Source organism: Peromyscus eremicus, chromosome 8a (assembly GCF_949786415.1).
Source record: "Peromyscus eremicus chromosome 8a, PerEre_H2_v1, whole genome shotgun sequence".
NCBI lineage: Eukaryota > Metazoa > Chordata > Mammalia > Rodentia > Cricetidae > Peromyscus > Peromyscus eremicus.
The window spans coordinates 42,980,282-43,002,711 of NC_081423.1; the positions used below are offsets into that span (position 1 = coordinate 42,980,282).

The 22,430-nt window shown below is 47.5% G+C and overlaps 2 protein-coding genes across 4 annotated transcripts in view; both read right to left on the reverse strand.

Annotated features, from left to right (window-relative positions):
* Window positions 1-5,748, reverse strand: part of Flcn (folliculin) — a 19,490-nt gene extending 13,742 nt beyond the window's left edge. Inside the window, exons 1-3 of the mRNA XM_059270789.1 lie at window positions 5,489-5,748; window positions 4,238-4,344; window positions 644-914 (exon numbers count right to left, since the gene is read on the reverse strand). Of these exons, the coding sequence (XP_059126772.1) occupies window positions 644-892 (249 nt within the window). The 5' untranslated portion in view covers window positions 893-914; window positions 4,238-4,344; window positions 5,489-5,748. The remainder of the gene's footprint in view (window positions 1-643; window positions 915-4,237; window positions 4,345-5,488) is intronic.
* Window positions 5,749-11,790: 6,042 nt separating this feature from the next.
* Window positions 11,791-22,430, reverse strand: part of Cops3 (COP9 signalosome subunit 3) — a 29,065-nt gene continuing 18,425 nt past the window's right edge. For 2 of the 3 annotated variants that reach the window (XM_059270790.1, XM_059270792.1), the window contains exons 9-12: window positions 21,275-21,361; window positions 16,731-16,844; window positions 15,085-15,165; window positions 14,486-14,794 (exon numbers count right to left, since the gene is read on the reverse strand). In XM_059270790.1, the coding sequence (XP_059126773.1) occupies window positions 14,741-14,794; window positions 15,085-15,165; window positions 16,731-16,844; window positions 21,275-21,361 (336 nt within the window). In that variant the 3' untranslated portion in view covers window positions 14,486-14,740. Of the gene's footprint in view, window positions 12,289-14,485; window positions 14,795-15,084; window positions 15,166-16,730; window positions 16,845-21,274; window positions 21,362-22,430 lie in introns of those variants that run through there. The other variant, XM_059270791.1, reaches the window with a different exon arrangement.

A 22,430-nucleotide genomic window follows, 5' to 3' on the forward strand; every position in this document is an offset into this window, starting at 1 on the left:
CTGAATAAACTGCAGACGGAGGTCTTGGCCACGGGCAGAGGGGCTTCAACTACATCAGCTAGAGACTTCAGTGGCAGTGCAGCAACCCAAGAACCCTGCACTGTGACCTCCTGCTGGGAGTGGAAGTGGAACAGGCAGGTGACCCCAGAGTCATCCACTGGAGCTGTCACAAGCCGAGGCTGTGTATTCTGCAGGGGTCCCAACCTGGGACTATCCAGGAGGCACTGCGGCAAGACCCTACTCAGGAGATGCTCTGGGACCCTGAACATCCTGTTCCTTTTAAGACAGACTCTTCCTTCCCTCTCGCTGCTACCCAGGCCTAGAGGCCCGTCCAAAGGACTTTCTCACGTGATGGCGGCTTCTCAGAAGAACCAAATGACAATGTCACCTGATTCCTGTCCACCCTAGCAGCAGCTGGAACCCCTCCCCAACCCAGCCAACCCAGATCCTCGCCAGCAGTGGCTGTCGGGGATTTCCACTTCACTCCAACAAAGAGGTACCAGGACCCACAAGGAGGATCACCAAGATCCTAATAGGTTAAAAGGGCTCCTGCTGGGATGACGAGAAAAATGCTCTCAGGACCTTGGGGGTCTCCCATGCTCTCACCTCCTACCTTTCACAGAAAGGTCCCAAAGACACTTGCCTCACACATGTCCGATTTCTTGGGCCCGGGGCTGCTGGACTCGGTGCTGGCACCCTCGGCCGGGCTGTGGGCATGGACCCGGCTGCTCATCTGGATGCCACCCTCTTCTTCCTCAGCCTGCTCAACCTGGCCAGGACTGTCCCCACTTCCAGCACCCTGGGGCAGGGGAGCGTGTAGAACTTCGGTGCAGAAGAGGGTGCGGGGGCCATGGAGCTCACAGAAGTGGCACAGAGCGACGATGGCATTCATGGTGCTTGGAGATGCCAGAGGCCTGGAGGATAGAGATACTATCTGTGGGCTGCCCCGTCCATGCTGGGAAATCATGCATGGGAAATCTGACACACTGGGGCCACAAAGGGAGTCCTGACAGGCTTCTGCCTGGCGGAGGGATGTCCCTACCTGCTGGCACTGCTGAGCACCTACTGTAACTGTTGTTACACCAAGGGCAGGAGAGACACAAGGGGGACAGACAGACAGACAGACAGAGGAAGAGAAGTATGAATCAACCACCACACAGAAAGTACTCGCTGGGACTGCAACAGGTCCAGGAAGCAAACACATCTGTAGGCACCAGGAGAATGCCATTGAGAAACAGGATCGGCGCCAAGGAAGGTCCTTCATCCGTTGTCACCTGTGGGGCAAGGTCTGAGTGCTGGGACACTTGGGGTGGGGGGCTCACCTACAGAGACAGACACATCTCATTCCTATGTGGGGAGACTTGGAACACAGCACTGTAGCACACACAGGGAACTGAGAGGAAGCAGGACCAGAGGAGGGGGGGCTACACAGGTCCCAGTGGAGCTGGAGGGAGTGGAGGGAGCAAAGCGTGCAGACCAAGCAGGTGGGCTGGGTCGGAGATGGGCAGACCTACGGGCAGACGCTGATCTCATCAACATCTGGCCACAGCCAGGCGCCTGGTTTGTTTTAGAAATGGCAAGACACGCAGAGTTCTGACGAAGACAAGTAAGCTCTGGCCTTCATCTTCCAAAGCTAATGTGCAAAAGCAGACTGCAGGTTCCGGGTGACAGTCCCGCTCACCACTCAAGAGTGATGGGGCATGGGCAGGTGACTGTGACAGGAGGGAAGGCCAACAGCACCAGAGTTTCCAGAATGAGAGGCAGACTCCACTGGAGGGAAGTGAGATTGTGGATCCTGAAGGCAGGAACAGGAAAAACAAAGGAGGGGGGCAGGTGTGGGGGGTGGGGGTGTGTGGGGGCGGGGGTGGGGACACACACACTCTGGGAGTGAAGTCTGCGGGGACTTTTCACCTTCATGAGAATGGAGTGGGGCAGCCAGGGCCTCAGACAGGGACCATGTGACTATGTGACTTCCACAGATCACGGGGCCCTCCAGAGACCGGGAGAAAGAGCTGGCCAAGGTGACAGAAGGGCCATCTAAGCCACCCTGCTGGGCCAGAGTGTGTTAATGAGGGAAGGGGGTGTCACTCGGCCTCGAGAGAAAGGCTATCCTGCAACCTGATGTAGCCTGGACAGAGCCTAAGAACGAAACCACACAGACAGAGGACAAGCTCTGGTTGGCCCGCTCGAGAGAGCTGGGGGAGCTGGACTTGACCCCTGTGAGGTGGGCAGATGACAGAGCTGAGGGGGATGGCGGCGAGCGCTGGCCAACAGTGGGCGTCCGATGCCACTGAACTTCCACACGCCTGGAGGGTTCAATGTCATGTCATATGTGTTTTATCACAATTTCAAAAAGGAGTAGTAGCGAGGCATGGTGGCTGGCTATAATCCCAGCATGCCCCAGAGGCGGAGGCCAGTGTAGTCTACAAAGCAAGTTCTAGGCTAGCCAGCGTAAGACCCTGTCTAAAACAAACACTCAAAACCGATCACCCACGGAGCCACGTGAAGGCAGAGGAGTGAGGAAAGCGTGGGTACTGGTGCTCCACTGGAAGGGACGGGGCGAACCTGAAAAGGTTGTTGTGTTGGGGAAGTCCCCATCTCCACCTGATAAAATGATCCCAAATGAGCAGAGCCTGGAGCCTCTAAAGAGGGTGGAGGCCAGGAGACAACTCACTCCTTCTGCAGGGCTAGCAGCTGAGGGGCATTTGTCCTCAGATTTACAGCAAACAAGAAAAGGTGTGCAAGATCAGAAAGAACGTCCTTGGGGTTCTAACAGCAGAGACCACCACAGCGGCAGAGGCAGGGACAGCCAGAGGCAGCATACCTGACCCATGGACACTCTAGACCATACTGGCTGGCTGGAGAAAGGTCTGGAATGGCAGGTCAGAGTGACCTTGTATTCTCCACACCCATCATATCCACAGTCACAGGTGACAACTCAAGATTTAAATCAACCATAGCCAAGCTCAGGTCCACAGCCTCACCAGCCAGCTTTAGAGCATTCACACAGGGCTCAAAGCCACCATCTGAAGTGTGTGGGTTCCAAGATATTTCCATCCCAAAAAAAAGCTCTATAGAAGAGTCTCACTCAAGGCAATGTGCGGCTATTTAAGTCTCTAAATTATAGGCAAGAAGACACTGACCAGAACCCACACTGGGTCTCTTTTGAGGATACCTCCCTGGGTATCATCCCTTGGAAGGTCAGGCATGAATACGACCAAGGCGATGTGGCCAGTCAGATGGCATGCCCGGGAAGCTGGCAAAGCAGGAGCTCATGCACCTGCACAAGTGGCTGGTGACAGACACCTGGTTGTCTCTAGCTGCCTCCTTTGAGTGTGCTCCTCTAGTGTCTCTGCAGTCATCTGCCTGAGCTGACAGGGGGCCGCAGCACCAGTCCTCTCAGGTTAGACCAGGATTAGCAGCAGCGGGTAGAAACAGTGGTAAAGCAGGAGACAGGGAACGGGGGATGGACCCTTGGCCCGTGGAGATTCTCACTGTGGTGTGAAACAAAGGAGCTGGTGGGAAAAGTCCCGAATATGCTGCAGGCCTCATTCTGGCTCATTCTTTCTGAGCACTCTAGTCCTTACACACTAGCTCATGTAGATGGACCCCTTTACAAATGCTATTTCCCCATCAGTGGAGACTTTGTCTAGTTAACTACAGTCCTTCAGTGTCCGCTGCAGTTCCCAACACATGGAAGGCACCATACTTGCTCAGAGAGAGAACCACTGTAACCAGAGAAATTGGAGGTATCTAAGAAGTTCAGACACAACCACAGTCAAAGCTGAGTCAAAGCTAGAGGCAGAGAGGGTAGAGAGGGTTCAAAGGGCTTGCTACAGTGTGGTCATGGACCACTATGGCTTAAGGATCCAGTACAGCTGGTCATGGTGGCACACATCTAGAATGCATACACTAGAAGGTGCCAGCAGGAGAATCAGCCAGCTTCAGCGACATGGAATGAGCCAGGCCAGCCTGGGCTAGCCTGGGCTACTGTCTCATAAACAGAAGAAAAGTCCACTGCAAGGGAGGAGATGAAGCAAGGTTCATATAACGGGATAAAGATGCTGGGGAAATAAAGCAGTCAGGACCCAAGACAGAAGCATGCATGCTGGGGAAGGGGCCGTATCATCTTTGCAGGGGCATACAAGGAAGAAAAATAAGCATCCTCCCAGCAAAGCGTGCACACGAAAGCAGCCCTTAGCCAAGTACCACCCATGTGTGGAGCATCAATACGAACCTTACGCTCAACAGATCACAATTCCGCCATCCTGCCTAGACCAGAACATGCACAAATCCTGCCGGATGAGGTGGCAACTGCACTCGAATTCAAAGACTTGATGTTTTCTAGGAAAAGAAAGAAAAAAAAAAAACAGACCTAATTCTGAGAGCAAAAGTCTTCATAGCTTCTCAGGTTGTTTTGTACGAGACACCTGAATCCTGGTCAGGAAGAGGCCAGTTCTTCAGTAGCTCTCCAATTCCAGTGTCTACCACATTTTTACTGAGCAAGCTTCTGGGAGTGTGCCTAACCACCCTCCTTCCCAGTTACCACTCACAGCTGAAGACAGTCTCTTCGCCACCATACTTACACTCTTCGAGGCAGGCTGTGCATGTATGCTGCTTGCCCACACCGTCTTAGCCTGGCAAAAAATACTCACACCATTCTTCCCTGGTGTGCCCCGGTTTTACCTCAGCTCTATTTCTCGTCTTCTCACAGTACCAGGCCACTAAGAGTGCCTTGTAGGCAAACAGGGGGTTACAAGGACCCCCACTGAAGTCAGCAGCAGCTGTGACTGTCTCCCACGGGAAACTCATTTCTCCCAGCTGCCACCCTAGCTAGAACAGAATGGGGAAGAAATTCAGCCAGAGGGCTGTATGTATCTACAGCTCAGAACCACTCCCCACTCTACTACTGCTGCCAACTTCAGCAGGATTTCCTTTACGGAGGAGCGGAGCGCCCAGTCACTTGACACTAGCAAACAGTGTCACGTGCCATGACCTCGCCACTGTTTAATGACAATTGTAATAACCCTGCACCTCCAGCACTAACTACACTGGCTGTTGGCCTTTAGGTGCTGGTGCTGCAACTTGTCTCTGCTGGGCACCATGGGTGGTACCAGGCCCCCAAGAGCTGCAAAGCCAGCCCGTCCTCTCAGCAGGTCCTCTTCCTAGCTCCCTAAAGCCTAGAGCTGGCTGCTTGTCACCTCCTCGACTGCGATCCGTTGGCTAACCCCAAAGCTAAACGTTCTTTCCAGTACACGAGGGCGAATTATCCAGCCAGAGTGGAGGGAAGTGAGGTTCTTCCCTGCCCTGCCCTGGGGTGGCTGAGCGAGCAGAGGGGCGTCCTAGGACAGCCGTCCTGCTAGAAAACGGACGCCAGCGGTGCTCAAAAGTAAAGCAATGATCCCGCTCGGGGGTGGAACCCGTCACCTCCCTCTCCCCGGTGTTTACCATCCCCGCCTTCCATTCAGCCCTATAGCCCAACACCAACCCAACACGGGCGCTCGCCGTCTCCTGGATGCTGGGCTAGAACCCACTCGTGACTGTCGGGGCCTGCGAGGCCGTCCCTAGCGAGCTGCCCCTCGCCGAGTGCTCGCCCGGTCTGCAGGCCCTGCACCGAGCCCAGCGCGTGACCCAGCCGGACCGAACCATCCACAGGCCGGCGGAGGGAAGGGAACTCCAGCTCCCGACCCAAGCGAGCGGCGCCACGTCCCCGGGCAGATGGCCAGGGTGTGCGGAGCCACGCTGTGCAGCGTTGCGCTCCGCCGCGCCAAGGACATAAGCCCCACGGCCACGCGTGCCCCTGGGCGCCGCTTGTCGCCCCGCGGAGAAGCGCAGATGGTTCCGGCCGCCGAGAGAAGCCATTCTGCAGGGGTGAGGTCAAAACTAACATTTCAAAAGAGTCGGAAAGAATTAGCCAGCGGGTACCACGGTGTCTACAGAAGAGGAAAGGGAAGTGAAGGAATTTCCCTAGGGCGCTGTGAGTTTTCTCGGCTCCACTCCTCGCCGGTTAGGCTGCCAATCCGAGTCAGCTTCTCCCCTTCGTGAGAAGTGGAAGGTGCGGACAGGTCCTAGGAGGGAGGTTGGTGACAGAGGGACTGCGGCTCAGCCGTGGTCTGAGCCCGACCTACCTTTGCAAACTAGCTTTCAAAACTGTTGGGGGACCTTTCCTTGGTGGAGGTGGGACTGGGGGTTGGGTTGTGGCTGGGGGGCGGGAGGAGGGAGGACAGGGGAATCTGTGGTTGGTATGTAAAATGAATAGAAAATCTCTTAATAAAAAAGAAAGAAAAAAGAAACAACAACAAAAAGCAGTTCAGGGTTTGTGGGTTTGCTCAATGGTAAGCGCAAGGCCCTGGGGTCGCGCGCGCGCGCACACACACACACACATTAAGGAGTATTGGTTTGGCTATGTACTGAATTTTAAAGCCATTAGTGCATAACGTGGGCCCTTCCTATGAAGACAGAAGAGAATTCAGCTCTTGGCCTGCCTGCGGCTTGACCCTGGAACTCAGGCTGCCAGCTGTGTGCAGTGGGGCTGTGCACCCCAGGAAGGTGCTCAGAATGTGGTTCTCAGGAAGTGGGGATGTTTCAGATGGTCTAAGTAGAAGTAATTGGTAGGTTCATTTGTTTTTCAAATCACAGGGGTCTGATTTCTTTTTCTACAACTTCATTTTGTTGGAGAGGGAACAGGAGAAAAAAAAATGAAATTGCAAACTTGTGTTTTGTACCTTTGTTTACAGCCTGGTAAAGATTAAGGAGTGCAGGGTAGAGTTACAATGTTAGGTATTGCCTTTGAGTTTTTATTCTTACCAATCTAATTACTTCTGATATTCTAAGTCAGTGGTGGAGTCCACCTTCAGTCTCCGAAGAGGTTCTTGTCCCCCAACCCTCCTCCAACAATGGGGTAAGCAGACAGCAGAGTAAGAACGGAGAAACTTGTCAACTTGGGGTTAACACCCTTAAACGGGATAAAACAACGGACTGCCACTCAGGATATAAATGGAACAGCGTTGAACTCTCCATAGCAGTGGGATGTTAGGAAAAGCCAGCACACCTTTGCAAAGGCTCTGAGAACCATATGCTGGAAGGAAATCAGAGGACTGGGATGGCTAACCAAAAGCAGTCATTTTGGAGCAAGTCTGGAGGTCACTGAGGGGGCATCAGGAGCACCATCTCCAGGCTCCAGCAGGTCTCCCAAGGCAGAAGCAGCTACCAGACACCCACTGATCCAGTCCCAGAAGCTAGCTGAAGCAAGCTCCCACAGAAGTCTCAGCCACAGGAAACCTCCTAACTGAAAAGAAGTTTGTCTATGGAAACTGGCTGATGAGAATTTCAGTACTGTGGAGGGACTGGAATATTGCAGGTCCAAAAGCTAGTTACCTTATTTAAGGCTGGTTCTAGCCCTCCAGAACAGCCATTCATTTGCCCTCCTCTGTGTCGGAACAAGTAGATAAAAAAACTTTTTGGAGGGCTCGAGAGATGGCTCAGAGGCTAAGAACACTGGCTGTTCTTCCAGAGGTCCTGAGTTCAATTCCCAGCACCCACATGGTGGCTCACAGCCATCTGTAATGAGATCTGGCTCCCTCTTCTGGCCTGCAGGGACACATGCAAACAGAACACTGTATGCGCAATAAATAAATGAATCTTAAAAAAAAAAAAAAAAAAAAAAAAAAAGACAAAACTTCAAAAACAAAACTTTTTGGAGTCTATTAATCAGCCCAACCCAAAAGCTCAGGTAGTAAGTACCTTGGCCCTATAGAAAAGCCCCCCATCTAGTTGTACCTGCCTTTCTGAGGTACCCAACAATGTATTTTAAACTTGACTTATGACTTCATTCTGTAAAACTATAAACCTTCATGAAACTGCTTCCACCTCGGGACATTTAATTTGGGGTAACCTAACTCTGTGTTCCCAGGCCATGGCTACTCAAAATGGCTCCAGAATGCTCCTAGAACCAGGCACTTAAGCCTTCCAGCTCTTCCTTCTCTGTGGAATTCTGCAGCAACTCTGGCTCTTCAGATCCAGAATATCTTAATTGATAGAGGTTCCAGGGTGCCTAATGACGGTAGGCCTAATTATTTAAATATGAATATGCAAATAAGGTGGAAAGAGGGCCAATCAGGGAAGAGCTATTGAACCCAGTGGGACAGGGAATAACCCCAGTGCTCCAAAGGTTGCCTGAAGTTCACAATCAGGTCTGCAGGTCATTGTACCTACGGAGGTGGGAAAACGCTTGAGGTTGTCTGTTCCTGGCTGCTAAGGTACTTGTCTTGGGCAGTTGTTTTACTGCGCTAACAGCTGTCCAGCGGCCTTTCTTCTGCTCCTATGCCAGCTATCATCATAACTGTTGAAAAGCTCCCTATGGGGGTGTGGGAGGGCACTACCCCTATTAATTGGACTCTGTAAACTTGGTTTAGAGGCTGTTACAAGATAACTTCTGGGCAAATTCAAGTGACTTGGAATTCTAGTTTTATACTTGTTTTCAAAAATAGGGTCTCACTGTGTAGAGTTGGCTCACCTGGAGCTCACTCCCTATATAGACCAGGCTGGCCTCAAACCCACAGAGATCCCCTTGCTTCTGTCTCCTACGTGCTGAGATTAGAGGCAAGAACATCACACTCGGCCCTAGTTTTATTTATTTCTGTCATCAGTATAGCTGGGCATGTGGAGACAGGAGCCAGGGTTGAAGTCTGAGGCAAGGCTGGGTAAATGAGACACTGTAGCCATACCACCCTGAACATGCCCCATCTCATCTGATCTTGGAAGCTAAGCAGTCAGGCCTGGTTAGTACTTGGATGGGAGACATTGTCTCACAAAGAAAACAAAACCCAAAAATAACCAGGGGCTAGGCATGCCCTCTAGTTTGGTAGTGTTTGCTTAGCGTGCAGGAAGCCTTAGGTTCAATCCCCTGCACCACATAATACCTGGGGTGGTGAAACACGCTGCAATCCCACACTGGGAAGCTGAGGGAGACTGAAGGATCAGGAGTTCAGGTAGGTTTGCAATACACAAGAAACCTGACCAAACGGCAGACAACTGGAATAACCTTGATGAAAGGCTAAGTGTCTGCAGCCTCCTTGTTGCTAATGTTTCCCAAAGTCTAAAAGAAAACATGTTTCCAGGCAGACAGTGGTGGCGCACACCTTTAATCCCAGCGCTCAGGAGGCAGAGGCAGGCGGATCTGTTTGTGGCCAGCCTGGTCTACAAAGTGAGTTCCAGGAAAAAAATCTTTCTGACTTTTGTTGAAGAGAATTCATGAAGGAGCCAGCTGCTAATGAGTAGAGGACTTATAAAACTTTCTACAAACTAAAATTAGTGACAATGGCCGGTTTTATTTTAAAATACTTACTTTGGTGATTTTGTTTTTCCCATTTTCCTCTTAGTAGCAGGTGTTCTTTGTGCTCTAGGAATAAATCTGCTGGAGGTGGGCAACATCTCCGTACAGCTCCATTCTCCAGCCCCAGGGCTGTTGAACTAATGCTTGCTTCTGGGGGTTTAAGACCAATTTTTTTTGCTGTCTTTTTTTTTTGTTGTTGTTGTTGTTTGTTTGTTAGAACTCTGGGAATTGCTTTTCTGGATTTGTTTTGGAAGCTACTGCCTCATTCACACTGTCCTTATCTTCATGATGATAAGGAGGGCTACGAGGCCACTGGCCATTTCAGTAAAGTCCACTGCGCACTCATTCCTGCTGGGCCTGACCTGTGTGTCACTGATGTCTTTCTCAGTCACCCATTCTTTGGAGGTGATTAAAGAAAAATTATTTTTGTGTATAAGCGTATGCTTGCACATATGTTTGTGTATGTATTACATACATGCCTGGAATCCACAGAGGCCAGAAGAGTCTTGGATCCTTTGGAGTTTAGATGATGGTGAGCTATCACATCAGTACTGGATTCAAACCCATGTCTTCTGTAAGAGCAACCAGTGCTTCTACCCACTGAGCCACTGTTCCAGCTCCCCTACTCCAAACAATTGTGTGTGTGTGTGTGTGTGTGTGTGTGTGTGTGTGTAGCCATGGCTGTCCTGGAACTCACTCTGTAGACCAGGCTGGCCTCAAACTCACGGAGAGCCACCTGCCTCTGCCTCCTGAGTGCTGGGATTAAAGGTGTGCGCCATTGCCCGGCTCCAATCGTTTTTTTAATACTTTATTTCAATATTTTCAAACTGAACCAAGCATATTCACTTAAGGGTCTTTAACCTCTCCCCCTTTTTTGGCAGTGCTGAGGATGGAACTCAGGGTGGAATACGTGCTGGGCAAGTACTCGACCAATGAATTACACTCCAACCCTTTTTTTAAAAAAATAATTTATTTAACTTTATTTTATGTGCGTTGGTATGAAGGTGTCAGATCCCCTAGAACTGGAGTTAGAGACAGTTGTGAGCTGTCATGTGGGTGCTGGGAATTGAACCTAGGTCCTCTGGGAGAGCAGCCAGGGCTCTTAACCCTTGAGCCATCTCTCCAGCCCCCAACCCTCTTTACTTTTTGAGGCAGGGTCACATTAAATTGCCCACGCTGTCCTTGTACTTGTGATCCTTCTGCCTTACTCTGCTCAGCAGAGGTTACAGCCTGTATACCAAGTTCTGTAGTTCCTGTGACTTTTTTTTTTTTTTGTTCTCAAGACAGGGTTTCTCTGTGTAGCCGTGGAACTCGTTCTGTAGAGCAGGCTGGCCCCAAACTCACAGAGATCCACCTGCCTCTGCCTCTCAAGTGCTGGGATTAGAGGCGTGCGCCACTACACCCAGCATGACCCTGTAACTTTTAATCAAAGACTGGCTTTTATTGCTTCATTTGGCACAAATCCAAATAGAAAACACAAATGTAATGCAGATACTGGATTCTGGGGGCAATTAATGAGTGGTACTAATCTAGGCTATTATCATTTCAGATTACCATGGAGAGACAAACTTGAAACTTCTTAGAGAAGTGGTAGTTCCACCAATGAACACCCACTCAAGACGACATCTTGGATATCAGCAACATACCTAATTCCCTAAGTACAAACTTGCCAACCTCTGGTATCATACAGATGCTACAGGCATTCGTGTGTCAGCATGTTCACAAAGGAATCTGCTGCGAGAACTGCCTTGAAGGACAGACAGCGAAGGCCATCTTAACTATGCATGCATTTAAATGGGCCCGATAGTGCTCCAGAGCCGAGACAGGCAGCCTCAGAAGCAACATGCTAAGCAGCAGGTGTGAAGTCCTAAATGTTCTCAGAAGTGAGCAAGGCATGAAACCTGTGGACCTGTTGACTTGGCAAAAGGAGCCCAAGTCAGGAGAGAAACAAAGATTCTACAACCCACAACAGGTATTGGTAAAGAAAGTGGCACCAAGGGAAGGAGGAGCTGCTCCTTGAGTCCTGGGAAGTCCAAAGACCCACACGACTGAGGGAGGGCCCTAGTGGGACGGAGTCCCTGCCTTCCGAGTGGGGATGGGGAGCTCGCCTCCCAACTTGAGTCCATTAGGGCACTTTGAGGCTACTTCTAGGAGCATGGCAGAATGTGACTTGAACCTGGACCATCCAAACAACTGGTGGCTCTTCTCTCCTGCCTGGCTTACAGCCCTAGTTCCTACTGCTTCGATGGTCTGGCCTCAGGGACCGAAAGTCACCTGCACTTCCCCCCAACACTTGTCAGGGATGACAAGGGTCAGTGGGCTAGCAGGTAAGAGAATCTTAAAAAGAGGATGGCACAACCCTTTGAACTCAAAAACTTTCAAGCAATGTGGAATTTTAATGAACCAATCTTGGGAAACAAATATAACAGTAATTACATTACTAGAAGTCCTTACCAGGCATCTTTATTTAGTCACCACTTGAAGCTATTGTAGGTGATTTTAATTTCAGATTCTGATAAATACTGCTCAAATTCAGCTTTTTAAAAAAACGAGTCCACAGTTCACTACACAAACAGAAGATAAATTCCCTTTAAATATGTCCTCTTTCCAAAACACAGGTATACACAAACCTAAAAGATGCCAGCTATAAGCAATATTAATAATGGAAGAGAATCTGAGTCTAAAGTTGTCACTATTGGCTTATCAAATCCAGAGGACCTGCAAGGACAGGTCAACTACCAGTGTGGGTCTACTTTACAGGACTTGGAAGATTCAAGTTTCATTAAATTTTTCTTTTTACATTTAAGTGTGCGCCATGTGCAAGAATGCCACTGTGCAGTGTGGCAGTCAGTGAACACGTCCTCTCCTTCCACCATGTGGGTTCTGAGACTGAACTCAGGTTCTCAGGCTTGGTACCTTTACACACTGAGGCATCCCGCCAGTTCAAGGGTTTCCTTAAAAACAAAACAAAAAAACAAACCCACATTGTATGTACTTGTGTGCCACAGCATCACAGCATGCATGCTCAGGTCAAGACAACTTATGGGCATCAGTTCTCTCCTTCTTCCATGTGGGGTGGGGGAACTGAACTCAGGTAATGAGGCTTGGTGGCAAATGCCTTTGCCTGCTGAGTTTTCACTGGCCCTGAGTTTTGTAAATAGTGAAAATGTAGACTGGGATATAGCCCAGGGCTAGGGTGCCTGCCTAGCTTTCAGGAGACCCTGGGTTCCATCCTCAGGACTAAAAGTAAGTAAATGAATGAATAAATAACAAAGATGCCATTTGCCACTTAAAACATTTGGAAAAAATGCCAATGAGCCAGGCATGGTGGTGTATGCCTTTAATCCTTCAACATAGGAGGCAGAGGCAAGCAGCTGTCTATGTTCATGGCCAGCATGGTATTTCCTGGCCATCCAGGGTGCATAATGAGTCTCAAAAAATATGCTAGTGATAGAAATGACATTGGTGGGGGTGGGGGTGGGTGGATGACACGTGTGCATGGGGTAATAGAGGACAAGCTACAGAAGTCTGTTCTCTCCTTCCACATTATGGATCCTGTCATTTGAACTCAATTCTCTGGGCTTGTCCAGAAGTACCTTGTGACCTCCTGAGCCAGCTCACTGGCCTGACTGGTATTTTTTTTTTTTTTTTTTTTTTGGTTTTTCGAGACAGGGTTTCTCTGTGTAGCTTTGCACCTTTCCTGGAACTCACTTGGTAGCCCAGGCTGGCCTTGAACTCACAGAGATCCGCCTGGCTCTGCCTCCCGAGTGCTGGGATTAAAGGCGTGCGCCACCACCGCCTGGCCTCTGACTGGTATTTTTAAAGAAAAGAAAAAAAAAAGTGTGTGTTTATTTAGTGCTAGGGATGGAACCCAGGACTTTATGCGTGCTAGGTGGATGTTCTATCATTTAGCCTCACCATAGCCCATAGAGAAATTACTGTACTTTTTCACTATTTAGAATACGCTTCTATAATGACATTTAATAGTATTACCCCTGTACAAATCCAAAGAACTAACATTATTTTAAAGAATGTATTACTGTGTGGCACTGTAGGCATGTACCTACCACAGCACTCATGTGGAGGCCGGCAACTCTTATCAGTTCTTCCCATTTTATGTGAGGACTAAAATCAAGGGACTAAACTCAAGGTGTCGGGCTACAGAGCAAGTGCTGAGCCATCTCAACACTCTTTCTAAAATTGGTGTGTTGCACGTGTGTGCCCACGTGCATGCACGCGGAGGTCAAAGGAAGACCTCGACTATCTTCTCTATGGCTCTCTACCTCACTTTCTTGAGGCCTTTCGCCGAACCACGTTCACCCCTCTGGCCAGGCTGCTTGGCCAGTGAGCTCCTGGGGACCAGCTCTCTTTGCTGCAGTTGAACGGTCATGCCCAGCTTTTCACACAGATGCTCAGGTATGGCTGAGGCCCTCGTGCTTGCTCTTACCACTATGCTACCCCCTTAAAGACCAAATGTATTATGCTTTAATAGGACCACACTTCACCAGTACTCTCTACCACCACAGAGGGCTAGCTCAGGGACTTCTGGCCAAGGTGTAATAAGGCTAGAACAAGATCCAAAAATCTCGGCAGAGTCCCCGAAGATGTTTCAAGAAGAAAGGGCTGTTCAAATGGCTCCGTGGGTAAAGGCACACTGAATGCCAAGCCTGGCAACCTGAGTTCATTCTCCAGGACCCACAAGGTAGGAGGAGAATAAACCCCCAATACATACACACACATAATAAAATACAATCAAAAAGAAAATCAGAGACGGGAGAAGGCCCCAGGACGCAGAACACTGCACACATGGCAGAAGTGCTGAGAGCCAACAGCACCTCACAGTCCCACCCACTGCCACCAACCCAGGAATTCTGATGCTGCAGTGTAGATCCCACTCACTCTCCCAACCATCTCCACTCACAATGGATGTATCATTAAAACCTTTGCAGGAGCCGGGCGGTGGTGGCACACTCCTTTAATACTTGGGAGGCAGAGGCAGGTGGATCTCTGAGTTTGAGGCCAGACCGGTCTACAGAGTGAGTTCTAGGACAGCCAGAACTATAGAGAAACTCTGTCTCGAAAAAACCAAACCAAACCAAACCCTTTGCAGAGGGGGAAGTTGGTAGAGAGCACACACTAACATTCAAGGGGTTACAACAAAAAAGGTAACTTTAATGCAATAATAACAATAATCTGAGGATAAATAAATCCACAACAGACTCTAAAGTTTGATTTTTGTTTTCTTTCTTTTGCAGAGACTGGTTTTCTGAAAGCAATAGGACTGAAGATGTTAACACTGAATTTCTCAATGTCCAGGTGGAACCGGCGTGGGACTGGCATGGTACTTCCTGCTGCCCTCTTCATAGGCCAAGGTGACAATTCTGTTAGCTCAGGATGGCGTTAGTTTCAAGAGAAACTGGAGGGCTTGTTTCCTGAATCATCTTCTTGTGAGCCCATACTCTGCGAAGGGGAAGGCAATTGGTGTGCTGTGACCGACTCTACCAGGACTCTTGGGAAAGAAAGCAGGCATTGCCAGCTACTCGGCCTGTCTGCCCTGCAGGAAAGCCACCTGGGCCTGCCTTCCCTCGCCACACTCACAGGCAGTTCCTGACAAGCACCTCTGTGAACTTATGGGTACTGCTTTTTAACAACAGTGAACTTCTGTTTAATAAATGAAATCACGTTTTTGTGCTTAATGTGGTAATATCCCTCTGTGTCCACCCGTTTCAAATGAGAAGAGCCCTGTTTACCTTTTGAACAAACTGGGGATTCACTGTGATCTCCTGGTCCATGGCCTTCAGCCGTTCATCCAACTCTATACACTTCAGCATCTGTGCAAGAGCCAGAGAACCATGGTCAGCAAGGGGCTTTGGTTAGTCACAGACTTTGTAACCGACTGTAGTGGGGGCCAGAGACTCACAGTCACTGATCTGAAACCCTCAGCTAAGGGCTTCTGAAGTCCAAACATGTGGATTCAAAAAGTAAATACACGTACTATATACTACCCAATATTCCAGAGTTGAAAAAATACCTGCAGTCAAATCCATCAGCATCTGCCTCACTGAAACTGATTTTACACACACACACACACACTTATTGTGTATATGTGCACACATGTAAGCACAAACACATGTGCCATGGTGCATCTGTGGAGTCAGAGGAAAACCTGCAGATATCAGGTTCTTTCCTCCTACCATGTAGGTCCCACGAACTGAACTCAAGTGGTCAGGCTTGATGGCACATGCCTTTAACCGCTGAGCAATCTTGCCAGTTCCAAATGAAGGTGACATTTTGATATCCAGGAATTATAAAAAAAAAAAAAAAAAGTAATAAAAGTTCCACTTTTTACTATGTGTTATTTTTTAGGATTCCTGGGATTTTTCTTTAAAAAAAAAAAAATGTATGAGTACTTAAGTGCACTAAGTGAACCATGTGTGTGCAGTTCCTGCAGAGGTAAAAAGAGCATGAGATCCCCTAGAACTGGGGTTACAGATGGTTGCAAGCCGCTTATGGGTGTTAGGAACCAAACTCAGGTCCTTCCTCTGGAAGATCAGCCAGTGCTCTTAACCTCTGAGCCATCTCTCCAGCCCTATCCTGGGAATTTTGTTGTTGGTTCTAGTGTTCAGTCTTGCTATGTAGTCCAGGTTGGCCTCAGACTCACAGTCATCTGCCTCCCAAACACCAGGATTAAAAGCACAGGCAGCCACGCAGAGCCAGCTTTTAATTTATGTAACATGACCTCACTCATTTTCTTCCTCCAAGGTCCAGATGAACCAACTTACTCCCAGACCCCGAAGCAGCCCTTAAGAGCAGCAGGCCCTCCCTCACACACAAGGCAGCCCATGGCCGTGGACCATGTTTCTGACACGGTACCCCTCCTCTAGATGCCCAGGATATTGCTGCTGCTGACATGGGAGATGCCTTCTGATCTCCCACCTCAATGTCCACAGAGACAAGTCCACACACTGGCAGTCAGGCACGTTAAATACTAGATCCCTTGAATGTTTCTGGAATTAAATTAGGTTTTGGTAATCTATTTGGAAAATCTATCCTACCATTTAGTATATGCATCCAATCAATTGAGAAGAGTTTCCAGCAGTCACTTTGAAATTAACATTGCAAGAACTGTGTCCACTGGCTGGGAATTGCCTATAAAACACTACTTTGGAGCACAGGAGCATTTCAATACAGCAGCTCAATCACCCATCAAAAATGCCCAAAAACAGGGCGGTGGTCGTGCAAGCCTTTAATCCCAGCACTTGGGAGGCAGAGCCAGGCAGATCTCTGTGAGTTCTGAGAGAAAAAGTTCCAGGACAGGCACCAAAACTACACAGAGAAATCCAGTCTCGGGGGGGGGGGGGGGGGGGGGGGGGGGAAGCCCAGGCAAATCGCTTACCTCCTGATCAATGTTATGAAGCATGGCTGGGTTATTATATTTTTCAGGATTATCATGGAAACTGACCATACCGTCCTTCTGATTAATACTTGCAAAAATTTCCCCATCTTCTATCTAAAAAAAGAAAAAGAAGGCAACCATCAAAGTTTAGACCTGACTCGGAATTTATAGTCAGTGATATAACCAAAGGTCGAAAAGCAACGCATAAATCTTGCCGTGTCACCCAGACACACCTCAAACTCACGACCCTTCCGTCTCAGACACTGGATCTAGGTCACAGGCTGGCTACTTAAAAAAAAAAAAAAAAATGCATGGATGTTTTGCCTGTAGAGTAACCCTTGCAACTAGTTACAGATGGCTGTGAGCCACTCTGTGGGTGGTAGGACTCAAACCCACATCCTTTTGAAGAGCAAGTTCTCTTCTTAATCCCTGAGCCATCCCTCCAGCTCAATTACACACGCATTTTAAGCACTATCTATTTATTCAGTGTTTACTAAATGCTATATGCTAGGCATCATTACAGACAGATGCCAAGAAGACGAAAGCTGACACTCGCATACACAATCTCCCCATGGCTGTTTTACCTACCTCCATACCTCGGTCTCTCCCTTCTCCTCTCACTCTCTCCCTTATTTATTGACATAGGGTCTCACTATGTAGCTCTGGCTGGCTTGGACTTCATTATGTAGACCTGGACAACCTCTAACACAGTGATCTGCCTATATCTGGGATTAAAGGCAGGCCTAACACTCTCATGTTTTTTATTTATTTATTTGGTTTTCTTTGAGACAGAGTTTTACTTTATAGTCCAGGCTGGCTTTAGCTTGAGATCTTTCTGCCTCCACCTCTCAAGTGCTGGAATTATAGGCACATGCCACCACCATGCTGGCTTAACAAACTATTATATCACTGTGTTCTAAAACATTTTTATTATTTATGTGTAGTAAATATTTTATTATTTATGGCACTGCAGGAGTGCAAGTGCCAGCAGAGCCAGAAGAGTACCTGTAATTTCCAAGAACTGGAGTTACAGACAGCTGTGAGCCACCACTTAGGGTCCTCTGGAACAGCAGCCATCATGCTCTTACCCACTGAGCCATCTCTCCAGCCCCTTCGTTAATCATGTTCAAGTCAACAATTCAGTGGGATTTAACTGTTTTCAGTCACCACCTCTACTTAGTTCCTAAACAGCTGCAACTGTCTCAAGACCTTCACCCACCAGAAGCCATTCCCTAGCCTTCATCTTCCCAGCCTGGCAATCACTAACCTGCTTTTTCTCTATGAATGTGCCTGTCCCAGATCTTTTTTCTTTTGAGACAGGATCTCATGTAGCCCAATATGGCCTCACACTCTATGTAGCCAAAGGATGAGTTTGAACTCCTGATTCTCCTCTCTACCTTCCATGTACTGGGGATTACACATGTGCAATCCTATGTACAGCTTGAATTAGATATTTTCTATAATGGCAACGTATCTTTTTTTTGTTTTTTTGAGACAGGGTTTCTCTGTGTAGTTTTGGAGCCTGTCCTGGATCTGCTCTGTAGACCAGGTTGGCCTCAAACTCACAGATCTGCCTGGCTCTGCCTCCCGAGTGCTGGGATTAAAGGTGTATGCCAACGCCGCCTGGCACAGCAATGTATCTTATAGGTTCTTTTTTTCGTCTCAGTTTATTTAATGTTAAGGCTCCATCTGCAGAGGTGAAGATTAAAGCCCCGGCTTCACACATGGCAGGTGGGTACTACAGCACTGAGCTCCAGTCTCAGCTTGCTTTGTTTTTCTTTTTCATGGTGGATTTGTGTTTTTGAGACTGAATCTTATATCTACATATATCGGCCCAGGCTGGCTTAGAACTAGAGACCCTCCTGCCTCAGCCACGTTCTGCTAGTGTTGAGATGACAAGTGTGTAGCACTGTGCCCAGCTCTGCCCTTGCATTTTTAAACAGTGTGTCATAGTCACATAATTTACTTTTCTTCTTATTTTTACTGTTGCTACTGTCTTGAGACAGGATCTCATTCTACAGCCTTGGCTGGCCTGAACTCACTATGTAGACGAGGTTGGTCTTGGACTCACAGGACCGACCTGACCCTGCCTCAAGGGCTGAGTCATGATTTCTATTACTTCTGCATTTTTTTTTTTTTAAAAGATATATTTATTTATTATGTATACAGTGTTCTGCCTGCACGTATGCCTGCAGGCCAGAAGAGGGCACTAGATCTCATTACAGATGGTTGTGAGCCACCATGTGGTTGCTGGGAATTGAACTCAGGACCTTTGGAAGAGCAGCCAGTGCTCTTAACCTCTGAGCCATCTCTCCAGCCCTACTTCTGCATTTTAAAACATGAGGCTACAACATGCTTTTGTTTCATCAGTGGAAATTATGCTCTGCTTTTCTGAAATCTTTTCTACTACTGCTGATTTCAAAGTAATTTCAAGGTCTGTCACTGTTTTAGTTACATCAGTGTCTGGGGACTTATCTCACTGACACAACCACATCCTGACCACAAAGTTACAAAAGCAGTAGCAAACAGAAGTCCTGATAGCTATTTTGATTCCTAAAAATACTCCATGGTTTTTGTTCTGTTTTGAAACAAGGTATCACTCTATAGGCAGGGCTGACCTATAACCCACTCACCACCCATTAGGAAACCCAACATAACCAGATGCCATAACAATCCTCCTGCTTTAAGCTCCTGACTGCTATAATTACAGAACGAGCCACTGTGCCCAGCTTTCCAGTGTGACTACTGTTTGGCTCACTTGTGAGCAATGGAACAAGCTGTCTAAAATGGTCATTCTCTGCCTTGGAAGAGACAGGAGATGAGGTTAACGAGATAGCAGCTCCAGCCCAAAGAATATCAATAGAATTCAGAGTTCTCTAACAATAGATGTAAGTTACTGCAGACTTAAATTCTATCCGGACTATGGTTCACCACAACAGCACTTTTGTAACCCAGAATAGAAAATGATCTCGATGGCCACATAGTTAAAATGGAAGGGCAGCGTGACACTACAGCCTGAAAAGAGAAGAACTACAAATACATCTACATGCATGGCTCTTACAAAGCATGCATCATCCACCTTTCAGATAAAGCTTGAAATAAACAACCAAACAAGCTGTTAGAAGTCAGAACATCACCGAACTTTCTAGCTAGGGCTAGGGCTGGAAGCTGGCTATATTTTGTCCCTTCATGGATATCTTCATCTTTTGAAAATGTGTTTAGCGGGGGATGGAGCAATGGATCATTGGTTAAGAGCACCGGCTGTTCTTCCAGAAAACCCAAGTTCAATACCCAGCACCCACATGATGGCTCACAACAGTCTAGAACTCCAGTCTGATGGGATCCAAAGTCCTCTTCTGGGGGTACTGCATGCATGTGGTGCAGACAAAACACCCACACACAAAATAATAAATTTTAAGAGAGAAAATGTATGCAGTGGAATACCCATTTAAGTGTACCTTTATGCACATTACCTAGTAAAATGGTAGCTTAAGAACCCTGCCTCACCACCCTGTCATCCAGGGCCACAAAGTCTTTTAAAGGTTTGTTTTATGTATATGTGTCTGTGTTAAGGGTGTGCCACATGTCAGGTGCCCTCAGAGGCCAGCCAGAGTTACAGGCAGTTATGAGGTGCTAAACATGGATGCTGAGAACTCAGGTCTTCTAGAAGAGCAACAAGCCCTCTAAATCATTAGCCCTAAACGTTTATGATGTAAGCTGGTTGCCATGTGTGTGTGTCTGTCCTAGCAGTTTGTCAGTTCTACTGCCATGTGTAGCCAGACTGATACTGCCTACAAGGAGGGATGGGACTTGACTGAGAATGGAAATCAATACAGCAGAGCACACTGCTTCAGCTACTATTTATTTATTGGCAAGACTTTCTTGATGTTGAGAGTGTTTCAGCATACATACTTGTAATCAAATGATCCTATCACAGATCAGCATAATAGCACTACTTTATGTTTTTTGTATCTGAAATATTTCAGGGAAATTTCAGTTGACTTAAATATAATAAGTAAGGAACTTAAACTGGATACAACCATGGTGTATATCGTACAAGTACATTTAACTGTCTGAGTATCCTCAAGGATTCACTGTGACTGAAACTTTGTCTACAGGGTGGTAGGTACTATTTGGAGAGCAGAAACTTTAGGAGGTAAGGCCTAGTGGGAGGGCCCTAGGGGTGTATCTTTGCAAGGAATTGTGAAACCCCAGTCCTTCTCTTCTGGTTTGCTCTTTACATATGCTCCTATCATCATGTGCCATCCTCACCAAAGGCCCGACCAATGAGACCACCTCATATTGGACCCAAAATGTGAGCTACATCATCCTTTTCTCTTTAGAAAGTTGCTGGTCTCATTCACTTCTCTGCAGTAATGCAGCCATGAGTAGGGAATCTGACTTAAGGAAATAGACCAAAATGTCAACAGTGGTTGATTTTGAATATTCACTTTTTAAAAACTTTATTTTTTTTTTATAATGAACACCCACTGCTTTTTATAAGAACAAAAATCCACTAGTTAAAACTTTTAAAACATACTTACCATGTGTAGAACATATTTCTCTGCCTCCTGAGGTCCAGATAACTGCACACGACTTGCCATATCTTGTAACGATAATGTTAAAAAGGTCTGCAAGTCAGAAGTCAATTAATCACACATAGAAATGGAAAAAAACTATGTACTGAATGTGTTCTGCATTATTTCCATTGCTATATAAGATAAATCTTTGTGAATGTGACTTGTGGGCTGACGAGATGTCTCACTGAGTAACGGTGCCTCACAACCTGAGTTCAGTCCCGACACCCAAATGGTGGAAGGAGATACTGGTTCCCATGTGTTATTCTCCACATGCTTTCCACTCATGTGTACAAGTACACACATACAAAACCAGCCAATGTTTAAAAACCACTTGAAATGAATGAAACCAGTGGTCTCAGCGGTCACTCTCCAGAGGAGTAACCAGAAACAGTTAATTCCTATACATGAATGGCCAGTTTTATAAATAAGAAAAAAGTCAAGTATTAAGGACTACGCAAATGTGGAAAAGGAAGTCACAGGGACATTCTCATAGAGAAATGCTCATTCTCACATCATTAGGAAAACCGTACTAAGGCTGCATTTTCCACTGGTCAGCTAGTGGGAGAGTACCTGCATTATCTGTGATATAGGCTTAGGTAGCTATGGAAAGAGGCTCAGGACATACTGACGAAAAGAAGGGGAGACTGGCATGCTCCTTATAGATGACTGTCTTCACAAAAACACAGAGAAGAGACATGAGAGGAATCTAAAACCTAATGTCCAGCCAGGTATGTTTAAACACACTCAGGAGGATGAGACAGGTGGATCTCTGTGAGTTCAAGGCTAGCCTGGTCTCATTAGCAAGTTCTAGGCCAGAGAGGGCTGCTACACAGTGAGACCCTGTCTCAAAAACAAAACCAACCAACTAATGTCCAGACACAGTGACAAAAAAGTAACCCCTCTACAATGGATGTGGCAGGTAAAACCCCCATTCAACAATTCCTATACCCGGCCACCTTGGGACAGGGTTTCCATCACTAACATTAATGCATGCATGGTCTATCTGCTGAGGCTTCTATGAACAGCTTCTTTCTGATTTTCTAGTAAGAAAGAGGTTTCATTTAACTAGAAACTCCTTTCTCTTGTCTGCTACTATTACTCTGGTACTAGCACCTGATGC